Source organism: Nicotiana tomentosiformis, chromosome 10 (assembly GCF_000390325.3).
Source record: "Nicotiana tomentosiformis chromosome 10, ASM39032v3, whole genome shotgun sequence".
NCBI lineage: Eukaryota > Viridiplantae > Streptophyta > Magnoliopsida > Solanales > Solanaceae > Nicotiana > Nicotiana tomentosiformis.
Genome location: NC_090821.1, coordinates 12,620,516 through 12,634,532, shown reverse-complemented (window position 1 = coordinate 12,634,532; position 14,017 = coordinate 12,620,516). Strand labels below are relative to the sequence as shown.

General features: G+C 35.1%; 2 protein-coding genes across 2 annotated transcripts; both read right to left on the bottom strand.

The window, feature by feature from the left end:
- Positions 1-476: 476 nt before the first annotated feature.
- On the bottom strand, positions 477-5,616 carry LOC104109350 (pentatricopeptide repeat-containing protein At1g74600, chloroplastic). The gene is made up of 3 exons (XM_009618615.4): positions 1,895-5,616; positions 1,628-1,679; positions 477-866 (listed from the first exon to the last, which is right to left on the bottom strand). Exon 1 carries the CDS (start codon positions 5,218-5,220, stop codon positions 2,566-2,568), a length of 2,655 nt encoding a protein of 884 aa, XP_009616910.1. The 5' UTR covers positions 5,221-5,616; the 3' UTR covers positions 477-866; positions 1,628-1,679; positions 1,895-2,565.
- A 6,563-nt stretch (positions 5,617-12,179) lies between these two features.
- On the bottom strand, positions 12,180-13,667 carry LOC138899772 (uncharacterized). Its single transcript, XM_070186463.1, has 2 exons — positions 13,612-13,667; positions 12,180-12,741 (listed from the first exon to the last, which is right to left on the bottom strand). The coding sequence occupies exons 1-2, from the start codon at positions 13,665-13,667 to the stop codon at positions 12,180-12,182; spliced, it is 618 nt and encodes a 205-aa protein (XP_070042564.1).
- Positions 13,668-14,017: the final 350 nt, after the last annotated feature.

Here is a 14,017-nt window from a genome sequence, read left to right as displayed (position 1 = left end):
TGATGAGAATGTTGATAATGAAATCTCAAAGTCTCTTGAAGAATCCTTTAGAGTTGATTACATTTTATACATAGTAGACAAGGCTATTTTTTCAATTCAAAATAGATTTGAACAATTTGAAGCATATGAAAATATTTTTGATTTTCGATTTAGTGGTAAAAAAACTAAGATCACTAAATGATGAAAATTTAAAAACACATTGCCTTAATCTTGAATTTTTCTTAAAGCATAATAATCAATCCAATATTGATGGTTTAGATTTATTTTCTGAGTTGAAAGTATTAAGGAAAATAGTACAAGTAGAAGATAATAGTTTAATTGATATACTCAATCAAATAAAGAGACTTGATTCTTTCCAAATGCCTATATTGCTTATAGAATATTGTTAACAATTCCAATTACCGTTGCTTCAGTGGAAAGAAGCTTTTCAAAATTAAAATTGATAAAATCTTACCTAAGATCAACAATGTTTCAAGAGAGATTAAATGGGTTAGCTATATTGTCAATTGAGAAAAATTTATTAGGAGAAATTGATTATAAGAAAATTATTAGTAACTTTGCATCTAAAAAAGCTAGAAAAATTGACTTCAAATAATAAAAAGAAAATTAAAACAATAAGACTCCTTATTAAAGTTTGGCTTTAGGCTCCAAAATACGTCGGGCCGCCCCTGCTGTGGGTACATAAGAGTTACTGGACTGAGACGGGCTTTAATGGAGTGACATGGACTGTGAGGAGTCCCATAGCAGAACCTAGCTTGCTTGTAATTGAGTGTGTACACAAGAACGACTACCACGATCGGCATCCCCTAATGTTCTTCTTGTAACTTCTGTCAGTACTGTCCTCAAGAGAAACTAATGAGCGACATCTGAAAAAAGAAAAAAAAAACAATTCGTTGGTATAGACCACTCATTAACTGAAACTTGTTACCTTCAATACTTAAAAGTATGAAGTCATAAAATTCAGTATACTATCTAATTATAGAATCATAAGAATTTTGACATTGTTCAGAACTAAAATCTAAATCTCCTTATGTTCATTCATTTTGCAACAAGAAAGAAGTGATTGAGAAGTTGGCTTTCCATGTATGTGCTGGAGCACCGATGCAAAATGAAACAGAAGTTTTATTTGATATAATCAATATATACTTGCAAGCTTCTGAGCTAGCACAGGGGTAACTTAATTATTTGTGTTTTCCTTCGGCTCCTCCCTGATAATTGGTAAATTGAACTTTGATTCCTCCACCTTAAAAAATAAGAGAAAAAAGGAAAAAAAGAAGGATACTCCGTGGAGAGAACTTAAAGCATACTTTCAGTGGTTTCTTCAATGATCAATCTGTGATCTAAGTAAAAGAGGCAAGAAAGGCAGGTTTATTACAGTCCACTGAACGTTTTGGACCTTCCGGTTAGTGCTAGTACTAACCGAATGGTGTGAGAAATGGCAAGATTGGGAAAAAGAAGGTACATTCTAGACGAGATAAGGAAATTGAAGATTGATCTTGCATTTAAATGCCCATTGCTCCTCGAATCCATCCCCGTTAGGGAAAAATAAGCTCCAGTAATTGTTCAGAATGAAAAATGAAGTATCCATGATAAAACTGAAAAGAAGTAGAGAGGCAAGCAATGAAACCTGAGTTGAGTAAAGTAAATTGTCCAGTCCAGGATCGCTTCAGTTCCGTGATCTGCAGCATAAATTTCTCCTGAAGTTAATAAATCTCTTGATATGGCATAAATCACAGGGGACGCCATGGAACCAAGAAAATTGAAGGAACAGGGAATGAAACATATACTACTATCTTAAACTAAATAGAAAGGCAACTGGAAGATACGCCATAATGTGAAGGAAAATAACATTCTTTGCACGAGGGAAGGGGGTGGGTGGAGGCACTTGTCTCACCATTGGTATGGAGACTCTTCTTAGGTTTTGACTTTAGGGCGAGCAGACAGATGATGAAAGGAGAGAACAGGGCTGTTTAGAGACCATGCGGAACACCAAAGTCTCTCAGGGTATCAGCTCTAGGAGAAACTCATAGCTAGGACTATGCCAGAAGCAGGGCAATTACTCTTTGCTGCAACCTTCCGCTCTTGCACACCAGTAAGATAGCCATTTGGGTTGAACTGGAGTTTGCATGATTGAAAGAGGAATACGTAAGAAAAAGTGGAGGGTTGGGGGGGAGTCGGTTACTCCACATATCCGACTCACCATTGGATATGCACTCCACATATCCAATGGTAAGTGTGGTCAAACATTTTCTTCTTCCTCAACTCCTAAACTACAGCATATGATGTAAGGAAACCTTTCCAGGAGAGGCAAACTGAAGGTTCGACACCCTATGACCAAAATTTTGGTAAATTATCCAACTGGATGGTAGGGACACCGTGTAGAAGAGGTCCAAGGATTGGTACATATGATGCTATATCTCTAAGGATATGCACAGTACAAATCTTCATCCATTTTATTTCTGTGTCAGTAGCTCCCCCAGTTATTTTGAAAGTTCTCCACCTTGACAAAAAATATGCTAACCAGCAAAGAGCGACATGCAAAGACTTATTTGTACTGAATGTATTTCACAAAGAACTCCATCCGGGCTCCTTCGCTATCCCAGTTCCTTGCATTGAACTTCTTATTTTCAAGACTTCTTCCCATTGGCCGACACTGGCCCAGATATTTGACAATGAGATATATGCACCAACTTCACTTGGCTCCAACTCTATGATCTTTTTTGCTGCCAGTTTTCCTAGCTCAACGTCGCCATGCACTTTACAAGCAGCAAGTAGTGTTCCCCAGACCAAAGCATCAGGTTTCATTGGCATCTCACTTATGATCCTCTCAGCCTCAGTTAATCTACCAGAGCGACCGAGAAGATCCACCATACAGGCATAATGACGGTAACCAGGCTCAATTCCGTAGTCTTTCATCATTGAAGTTAGAAAGAAATACCCTTCTTCAACCAAACCAGCATGGCTACAAGCAGAAAGAACACCAATAAAAGTCACTGAATCAGGCGTGATTCCTGAATTCCTCATTAACTCATAAACTTGCAAAGCATCTCCCCCTTTTCCATTTTGAGCATAGCTTACAATCATAGCAGTCCAGCTCACCAAATCAGGTGCCAAGATTTCTTCAAATGCTTTGCAGCAATCATCAACACTTCCACATTTTGAGTACATCATAACCAGTGAACCTCCTGTCGATGCTTCTGATTGTGATCCCATTTTCATACAATATGCATGCACTTGGATGCCAATGCCAGATCTGTTAGAAAGAGCAAGAACCCCAAGAATGGAAGAAATTGTAAAGGAACAAATATCTAAATCAGCCATCAGCATTTGCTTGAATAGCTGAAGCGTATCTTCCACATAACCCCTTTGAGCATACCCGGTGACAATGGAAGTACAAGAAAACTTATCTTTAAGGGGTAACATATCAAAGAACCTTCTCGCCGAAACTAGATCACTACACTTTGTATACATATTCACAATGGCACCATTGGCAATGCCGAGCTCACCAACACCATGCCGAAGAATGAAGCCATGAATTTCTTTGCCAGTTTTCACGGTCTGAAGAGAACTACATGCGTTAAGGATAGCAGTTAATGTCATTTCGTCAGGAGTGACTTCCTCCACGGACATCTCTCTGAACAATTCAACAGCTTTATCTGAAAAACCGTGTTCCACAAGACCAGCAATCATTGAGGCCCATGAGACAATATCCTTATCCTCAATCAGCTCAAATATGATATATGATTCCTCTATATTACCACATTTCGAGTACATTGTGAAAAGAGAACTGCTCACATTAACATTAGAGATTAAACCCGATTTAAGAGTGTAGCTATGTATCTGTCTACCCAAGTCTAGACAGTCTACAACTCCCAAGACACTAGAACAACAGAACTTATCAGGTTTCAAGTCCTCCTGAAATATTCTTTGAAATAGATGAATTACCTTGTCAGAATTACTATTCTGGGCAAGAACAGAAATCATGTTAGACCATAAACCTAGGTGCTGCAGATTTTCAGCCTCTGCAAAGACTGCCTCAGAGAGGGAAACTTCCCCTATCTTCGAGTACATATTGATCAAAGAATTTTGAACAACTGGATCCTGATAAAACCCAGTCTTATAGATCCAAGAATGGATTTGGATTGCTTCCTTTGCCATAGCAGGATTAGCACATGCAGTAAGTACACTAGTGACAGTGTAGCTGTTTATCTCGACCTCTTTATTCCTCATTTCCGCAAAGATTCCAACTGCAGAAAGAGGATCACCATTCTGGACGAAACCATTTAGCATGGCAGTCCAAGAAACAACATTGCTGACTGGCATCTGCATGAATTCCTTAAATGCTTCATCCATAACCCCACATTTTGCATACAAATCAACAATAGCAGTCCCCACGAAAACATCTTTTTCCAGGCCGCATTTTATCACCGCTCCATGAACCGTTTTGCCAAGCCGAAGTTCCAAGAGTGCAACACAAGCATTCAATACACTAGGAATTGTAAATTCGTTAGGCTTTAAAAACCCACCCCACATTCGGCTAAAAATATCCAAACCAACCCAATACATCCTATTTTTTATCGCTCCTGCTATAATAGCATTCCAACAAACCACATTATCACACAAACAATCATAAAACACCCTTAAAGCATCACGAAACCTACAACTTCTTGAAAACAACTCAATCATCCCACATCTTACATATCCATCAGAGAAAAACCCATTTTTCATCACAAGCCCATAAACCTGCTCACCCCACAATGTAGATGTTAAAGCACCACAAGTAGAGAGAACACTACCATATGTAAACATATTCATATCAAACCCCAACATGTGCATCCTACAAAATAACCTCCAAGCATCCTCGTACAATAACGCTTTATTAGAATTTGAAATCATAAGATTCCAGGAAAATGTATTTGGGTTAGGCATTTCATCAAGCAGCTTCGCCGCATTGTCCATTCTTGATTTACGGTAAGCATCAAGCAAAGAGTTTGCAGCATATACATTGGATTCAAGATTCTGGGTCTTTATGAGATGGGAATGCGCAATTTCGGGTTTTGAGTGAACAATATTTCTGGGGTTGGTGCGTGCATTGAGGAGCTGAATAGGGTGCTGGTCTGAGAAATTAGATGTGCCATCAACTAAGGCAATGGAAGAGATGAATTTGCGCCCAAAAGCTGAGAATTTCTGCTCTAGTTGGTGGCAGCTGACAGAGTTCATTAGTGAAATTGGATCATGGCAAATATGCAGGGAGTGGAGGGGTAATGAGAATGTTGAAAAGCGCGGTAATGAGAATGTGAAGAGAATATTATACTATTCAACTAAATTTAACCTCCGAAACCAAATTTATCCCTATAATTATATTTAAATATACCTCTAACTCTAGCAAACTTTTAAAAGTTATCTACAATTTCCCATATTCTTTTATTTAAGACTTATTGTTATCCTTCATTCATTAATTTTTGAAAGAAAAGTAGTATAACGTTGATAGCTCCATAAAACGTTAGAGATCGAGAGAAGCCAAACTAATAAAAGAAAATACTCGATCTTTTAAAGATGAAAGAGCATAAAATCAGTATTAAATTCTAAATGTCATCCTAATGGACCATAATTGACTTTGAATACACGAGGTTCTATCTTTTGCACGTTTATTAAACTTGCGGACCATAACCAATGTTGATATTTCAAAGATGAAAGACCAAAATGCATATATACAACTCGAAAGTGTGGGAGAATCCAAGTTCGCAAATAATATTGTCTATCCCTATGAAATACTACTAATTAGGTAATATTTTCAAAGTAAACTTCAAAAGCAATCATATGATTCTTTGGTTGTTTCTTTTGTATAAGTGTTTATAGAGACAGATCGAGGATTTCAGGAGGATTGGTGCACCACTATTCGATCACCGTTTGATTTGGTCCTTTAAAATTTTGCCATGACAATAACTTGACAAGTAAATAACAATCAATATTGTTATTACAAAAATTTATCATTCCATAGACAAATGTCTAAATAGTTTCCCTACCTCAATGATAGCATCATTATTTATAGTTACAAATATTGAGCTCGATATATTAAAATTAAATAACTATTCAAAAAGAGAATGGTAATTGAAAAAAGAGGGAACTTGACATTGAAAAGATTCAAATTAATTCATTTTTTTTTAGTTTTTGAAACTCAATGATTGAACCAAAAAAGAAAATGAAGAAAACACAAAAGAAGAAAAAGGAAATGAAAGAGAATCCCAAAAAAATCAAAAATTTAATTAAAAGATATGTCATAGAGTGAACCAAAAAACAGAAGAACGCACGGATAAAAAAGGAAACAGAAAAGAAAGATAGGGTGGATTTCAGTTGAAACAGAAAAGAAAGAAAAAAAGAAATAGAAAACTGGCTTTTGGGGTTATACGGAACAGGATTCGAACACTGGACCTAGGGGCCAAAGGTGCGCGAAGCCACCACTAAACCAAATGTTGTTTTGAGCATGGGTTCCGACATGAATTTATAAGTACTTTATCCGATAAATATCACTGTAATACACAATCTAAGGAAGGGAGCATGTGTTCACGTGTCCCATGCCCCTCCACGTGGATCCTCCCCTAGGTGTTTATCAAAATACAGTCTATAATATTTTGATATGCATAAAGTAGTTCAAGATCTGACAATGCATAATGTAGAGATATGAATTAAGTTGGTCGATATTACCGGGGACTACATATTGTGATGTGATTAGTTAGTATGAAGATTTATAATTTTGGGATTCTCTCACTTTTTTATAATAACTAAAGATATTGGTTATATATTTAATAAAGTACGTCTCCTGCTTCTCTTTTTCCTCTTCCTACTCCAAAAATGATGGATAAAGGAGAAGAATAAATGCCTAAAATAAAAGAATTGTTGGATTTTGTGGATAACCGTCAGGACTCGGGATAATTTTAAAAGTTTGCTAGAAGTAAGGGTAAATATGACTGGATAGTATAATGGTAGGGATAAATTTAGCTGCATAGTATAATAGAGGGTAAATATAGACAATATTCGAAAGTAGAAAGATAAATATGACTATTTTTCCTAGTATTTGTCTAGACTATATAAAAATGTTATTAGAATAATATTTTATGTTTACTTATAAATACTAGTAAGTAAGAAAATCACTTATTTTCAAAAAATTTCTTTCATAACAATCACAGACCATTTATTATGGATTTACGGCACATCTGTAGTTATAGTAATATTGAGACGATCTTTGACTCTGGGTTTTCAGTCTATCCTTTTTTGTTTATTTACCTTTATCATCTCATATATTTTTTTTTTTTGAAAAGATTACAGGGTATAACTAACTTATATACTATATTTACAATAAATAAATAAATACGCTTTAAAATAACTATAATACAAAGCTACACTTTGGGTTTTATAACAAATACCTTCTCTATGGGAATTTCTAACCCTAGCCGCAATCTCTCCCCTTCTCACCTCTGTGCAGTTGTCCCCTTCTTTATTAAGAAAATTCTGAAAGATGAAAAACTGTTATAAAATATAACTCAAAGTAACAATATGGAACAAGAAAAAACAAGCTAAGAGATATAGAGAGAAAGAGAGGAGAGATTCTTATTTCTTCTTCAATTGTGTGTATTTTCCTATCTATTACAAGGCCTTTATATAGGCATGAAAAGTGAAGAAAATATGTCATTGAATATGTCATTAAACATAGAAAATATGTCATTGAATATGTCATTAAGCATTTGAGATGAAGATCATGGAGGAAGAGTAGATATCCACCATAATTTGATATTTCTTATAATACTCCCCCTTGGATGTCCATAGATAATGTGCCTCATTAAAACCTTATTAGAAAAAAAAATCCTAGTGAAGAAAAAAGAGTACACAGGTTTAGGAATACGCCTTTTGGTTGCCTCATTAAAAACCTTGCAAGGAAAACCGAGTGGGACAAAACCTTGTAAGGGAAAAAGAGTACATCGCGTATTAACTCCCCCTGATAAGAGCATCAATTCACATCCTTCAGTCTTCACATCCCAATCTTGTACACTAGTTTCTTGAACGTTGATGTCGGTAGAGATTTGATGAACAAATCAGCCATATTATCACTTGAACGGATCTGTTGCACACTGATATCACCATTCTTTTGAAGATCATGTGTGAAAAATAACTTTGGTGAAATGTGCTTTGTTCTATCTTGTTTTATGAATCCTCCCTTCAATTGAGCTATGCATGTTGCATTGTCCTCATTCAATATTGTGGGTAGTTTATCACACTTCAAACCACATTTGTCTCGAATAAGGTGTATTACAGACCTCAACTATACACATTCTCGACTTGCTTCATGAATATCAATTATCTCAACATGATTAGATGAAGTAGCCACGATTGATTGCTTAGTCGATCGCCAAGAAATTGCAGTGCCTCCACATGTAAACACATAGCCTGTTTGAGATCGAACTTTGTGTGAGTCAGATAAATACCCATCATCGGCATAACCAACAAGATCGGGACTGCAATCAATTCCATAAAATAAGCCCATATCGGTAGTCCCTTTTAGATACCGCAATATGTGTTTGATTACATTCCAATGTCTCCTTGTAGAAGCAGAGTTATATCTTGCTAAGACATTAACTGAAAAATTTATGTCAGGCCTTGTCGTGTTAGCAAGATACATTAGTGCACCAATTGCACTAAGATATCGTATTTCAGGACCAAGAAACTTTTCATTCTTTTCTTGAGGTCGGAACGAGTTCTTATTCACATCAAGTGATCGAACAGCTATCAGAGTACTTAATGGATGTGCTCCATCCATGTAAAACCGTTTCAATACCTTTTCTATGTAGGCAGATTGATGAACAAAAATTCCGTTTGCCAAATGTTCAATTTGCAAACCGAGATATAATTTTGTCTTTCCGAGATCTTTCATCTCGAATTCCTTCTTTAAATAATCAATTGCCTTTTGAAATTCTGTAAGAGTTCCAATAAGGTTTATGTCATCAACATATACGGCAAGTAAAACAAACTCCGATGTTGTTTTCTTTATAAAAATACATGGACAAATGAAATTATTTATATAACCTTCATTTTAATAAATATTCACTAAGGTGGTTATACCACATTCTTCCTGATTTCTTTAGACCATACAAAGATCTTTGCAATTTAATTGAAAACATTTCCCTAGACTTTGAATTATGTGCGTCATGCATTTTAAATCCCTTGGGATTTTCATGTATATCTCATTATCATGTGAGCCGTAAAGGTAGGCTGTAACCACATCCATTAAATGCATGTCAAGCTTTTCATGGACAGCAAGACTAATGAGATAACGGAACGTTATAACATCCATAACAAGAGAATACGTCTCTTTATAATCGACATCAGGCCTTTATGAAAATCTTTGTGCAACAAGGCATGCCTTATATCTTTGTACCTCATTTTTCTCATTCCTTTTACGTACAAAGACCCATTTATAGCCAACAAGTTTAACACCATTAGGTGTTTAGACTATAGACCCAAAAACTTCATGTTTCGCAAGTGAATCCAACTCAGATTGGATTGCTTCTTGCCATTTTGGCCAATCACGTCTTTGTCAACATTCTCCAACAAATTGAGGTTCAAGATCCTCATTATCTTGCATAATGCTAGATGAAACATTGTATGCAAAGACATAATCCACCACTATATTCAATCGATTTAAATTTGTCTCAATATCGATTGGATTTATTGATAGCTCCTTATTTTCTTGAGTCTCAGGCTCATCGATATCCTTATGAATCTCAGGATTGGTTAAATCATAGGTTTCTTTATGAGACTCTTTCGTAGTGTCATCTTGATCATTTATTTTCCTTTTTCTAAGATTTCGATTCTTAGAACCCAATGGTCTGCCACGCTTTAGGCGTGCTTTTGACTCATTAGCTATGACACTAGAAGATTGTCCAACAGGGACATCAATACGGATTGGAACATTCTCTGCAGGGATATGTGATTTCGTTATCCTTTTCAGATCTGTAAATGCATCCGGCATTTGATTTGCTATTTTCTATAAATGGATAATCTTTTGCACCTTTTTTCACAAATAGAGGCACGTGGATCAAGATGAGACAATGATGGATTTTTTCACAAAATTTTCCGTTTGATTTCACCAATTTCTCCCCCTAATTTTGGGGAAAATGCCTCATCGAATCGACAATCTGCAAATCGAGCAGTGAATAAATCTCCCGTTAATGTTTCGAGATAGCGAATAATGGAGGGCGATTCAAACCCAACATATATTCCAAACCTTCTTTGGGGACCCATCTTGGTGCGATATGGCAGTGCTGCAGGCATATATACAGCGCATCCAAAAATTCTTAGATGGGATATATTAGGTTCATGACCCAAAACTAATTACAACGGAAAATATTTATGATAATTTATCGGTCTGAGACGAATTAGCATTGCTGCATGCAAAATGGCATGGCCCCAAACAGAAGTGGATAATTTTGTTTTTATGAGTAGCGGTCTTACTATCAATTGCAGATGTTTAATCAAAGACTTTGCAAGACCATTTTGAGTGTGAATATGAGCTACAAGATGTTCTACTTATATCCCAATTGATAAGCAATAATTATTAAATGCTTGGGATAAAAACTCAGCAGCATTATCAAGTCGAACAGACTTAATTGGATTATCGGGAAACTGTGCCCGTAATTGAATTATTTGTGCCATTAATTTTGCAAACGCCAGGTTGCGAGATGACAATAGGCACACATGAGACCATCTAGAAGATGCATATATTAAGATCGTAAAATATCTAAACAACCCACTAGGTGGGTGAATAGGTCCATAAATATCCCCTTGTATACGTTCCAAAAACGTAGGGGACTCAATCCCAACCTTTGTTGGTGATGGTCTAATAATCAACTTGCCTTGATAACAAGAAGTGCAAGAAAACTCATTATTTAAAAGAATCTTTAAATTATTTAATGGATGCCCATTTGAGTTCTCTATAATTTGTCTCATCATAATTGATCCAGGATGTCCCAATCGATCATGCCAAAGCACAAAAGTATTGGAATTAGAAACCTTTTGATTTACGATAGAATGTGCCTCAATTGCGCTAATTCTTGTCTAATACAGGCCACAAGATAAAGATGAGAACTTCTCAATAACCCTTTTCTGGCCAGAGACATTCTTGGTAACGATGAGATATTCGAGATTATTCTCATCTATTGTCTCAATATGAAATCCATTTCGACGGATATCTTTAAAACTCAACAAGTTCCTCTTGGACTTGGAGGAGAACATTGCATTCTCTATGATAAGTATTATTTCCTTAGGCAAAGTTATATTAGCTCTTCCAGAGCCTTCAATTAGATTACTACTACCAGAAATTGTAGTAATATCTGTCTTACACATACTTAAATGAGAGAAATATTTCTTCTCTTTGAATATTGTATGTGTTGTACATGAATCAATTAAGCAAATATTTTTACAATTGAACTTTGATCCAAGTTTGCTTTGAAAGATATCCATATTTTCTTCCCATGGTTTGACATACAAAAGAAGTATATGAATAAATATTAGTATATTTAGAGAAAAAGGAAAAGAAATAAAGTTAAACCAATAATTCAATAGTGACATTTTAATGCATTTTCTGGCAAATTCTAATTATTATACAAATAATTACGCAACAAAAATAATACAATTATAAGTACATTACGCATATAATTAATACAACTACAATAAATTTATTTACATGTATAAGTTATTTGAATTTTCCTACACATTGTATGAAAAACAATTGATCCGTATAAGAAAAAGAACATACTAAGCTGCTTTTTGTTTTTATTCATAATATTTCATCCATGTACATGAAAAAATATTGAGGGTGAAGTAACAAAAGTTGTTCCAGGGTGCTTGTAAATATTTTCTTAAAGAGAATTAAAGTAACGTAAAGGAAAATCAAAAGGCGTTAAAAGATCACTGAGACTAAGACACTAATTACTTAGATATTACTCCTTGTTTGTAAAATTTATGAAATTTCGGAAATAAATATATTTTTAAGAACTACATAATAAGTATTATTAAGTGCAATAAAAATTACAAGATGTTTATTCATTAGATATTACGAATAGGAAAACATAAAAATCAAATTACTCAATCATCTTTAACCACAGATCCATCACCGATCGAGTGGTTTATTTTTCCATCAGGGTGCTCAAAAACATCTGCCACATCCAAGTGGGTGATGTAAAATTTATTGTCATAGATAAAATTAGCTTCAAGGCGTTATTCTTTAGAGATGCTTGATAAAGCTCAACCAAATATTTTGGTATGCGACAAATATTTGCCCAATGCCCTTTTCCACCGCAACGATAACATTTAGTTTCTGAACCATTTGCCTTTGGCCTTTTCCACTTTTGGTGGTTATTTTTCTTTGGGGGGTGATTAACACCAGAAAAATTTCTTCCTTGGCCACGACCACGACCTTTTCCACGCTTAGAATAATGGGAATACACCTCATTCACTTCAGGCAATGGTGTAGACCCAATGGGTCGATTTTCGTAATTTCTCATGAGCAAATCATTGTTTCGTTCAGCCACAAGGAGAAGAGAAATCAACTCAGAATACTTCTTGAAACCTTTCTCTCGGTACTGCTGTTGCAAGACCATATTGGAGGCATGAAACATTGTGAACGTTTTTTCAAGCATATCATAGTCAGTGATAGTATCTCCATAAAGTTTCAATTTAGAAGTAATTCTGAACATCGTAAAATTATATTTAGAAACAGACTTAAAGTCTTGGAGCCTCAGATGAGCCCAATCATATCGTGCTTGTGGAAGAGTGACCAACTTTAAGTTGTCATATCTTTCCTTTAATCCATTCCACAAAACAAGTGGATCTTTGACTGTGAGATATTTTATCTTCAACCCTTCATCAAGGTGATGGCGATCAAGGTCTTAGCACAGTCTTGGGTAAATGCTTTATTTTTGTCTTTAATGGCGTCTCCAAGACCCATTGCATCTAAATGGATTTCAGCATCCAACACCCATGTCATATAGTTCTTGCCCGAAATTTCAAGGGCAACGAACTTTCTTTTCATAATATCAGTCATAATTAAAAGAGGAGAAAAGTTATACCATAGTCTTCTCAAAGCGCTTCTTGAGACGGTAGAGTCTCGTGCTGATAACGTTTTATAAAATATAACTCAAAGTAACAATATGAAACAAGAAAAAATAAGCTAAGGGATATAGAGAGAAAGAGAGGAGAGATTCTTATTTCTTCTTCAATTGTGTGTATTTTCCTATCTATTATAAGGCCTTTATATAGGCATGAAAAGTGAAGAAAATATGTCATTGAATATGTCATTAAACATAAAAAATATATCATTGAATATGTCATTAAGCATTTGAGATGAATATCATAGAGGAAGAGTAGACATCCACCATAATTTGATATTTCTTATAATAAAACCCCAATATTTCAACAAAAGATTCTTGAATAAAATTCGCACCAAAATGATTAAAAAGATTCAAGCATTTGGAGCCCAGATTTATAATCCATATCTAAAACGACCCATTAAGCAACACCATCAATACAACAATTTGAGGATACTGAGAGAGGATTTGCCTTCTATGAGAAGCATGAGGCTCATCTGTGTATGACCAAAAGAAATCATTAGCCATTACTACACCTTATTCTTCCTCAAATTCCATTTTTAGCTTCACTGATACAGTCATTAAGCGCGACTGTATTCAATGATATATCCATTATGCCTGAAAAATATAGTTGATATAGCTTTTTCATCACAACTATATTCATTGACACAACCATTATGCGCGAATGAATATAGGTTGATACAACTTTTCCATTAAAATTGTATTCATTGATACAACCATATGCGCGAACATATACAGTTGACACAAATTGTGCGATTGTATGCGTTGATACAGGATATTAATGCATTAGCTACAAATAATAATTAGACAAATTATAGTTACGTGTGGTAATTAGGTTCCAAAATATAGTGCTTTAT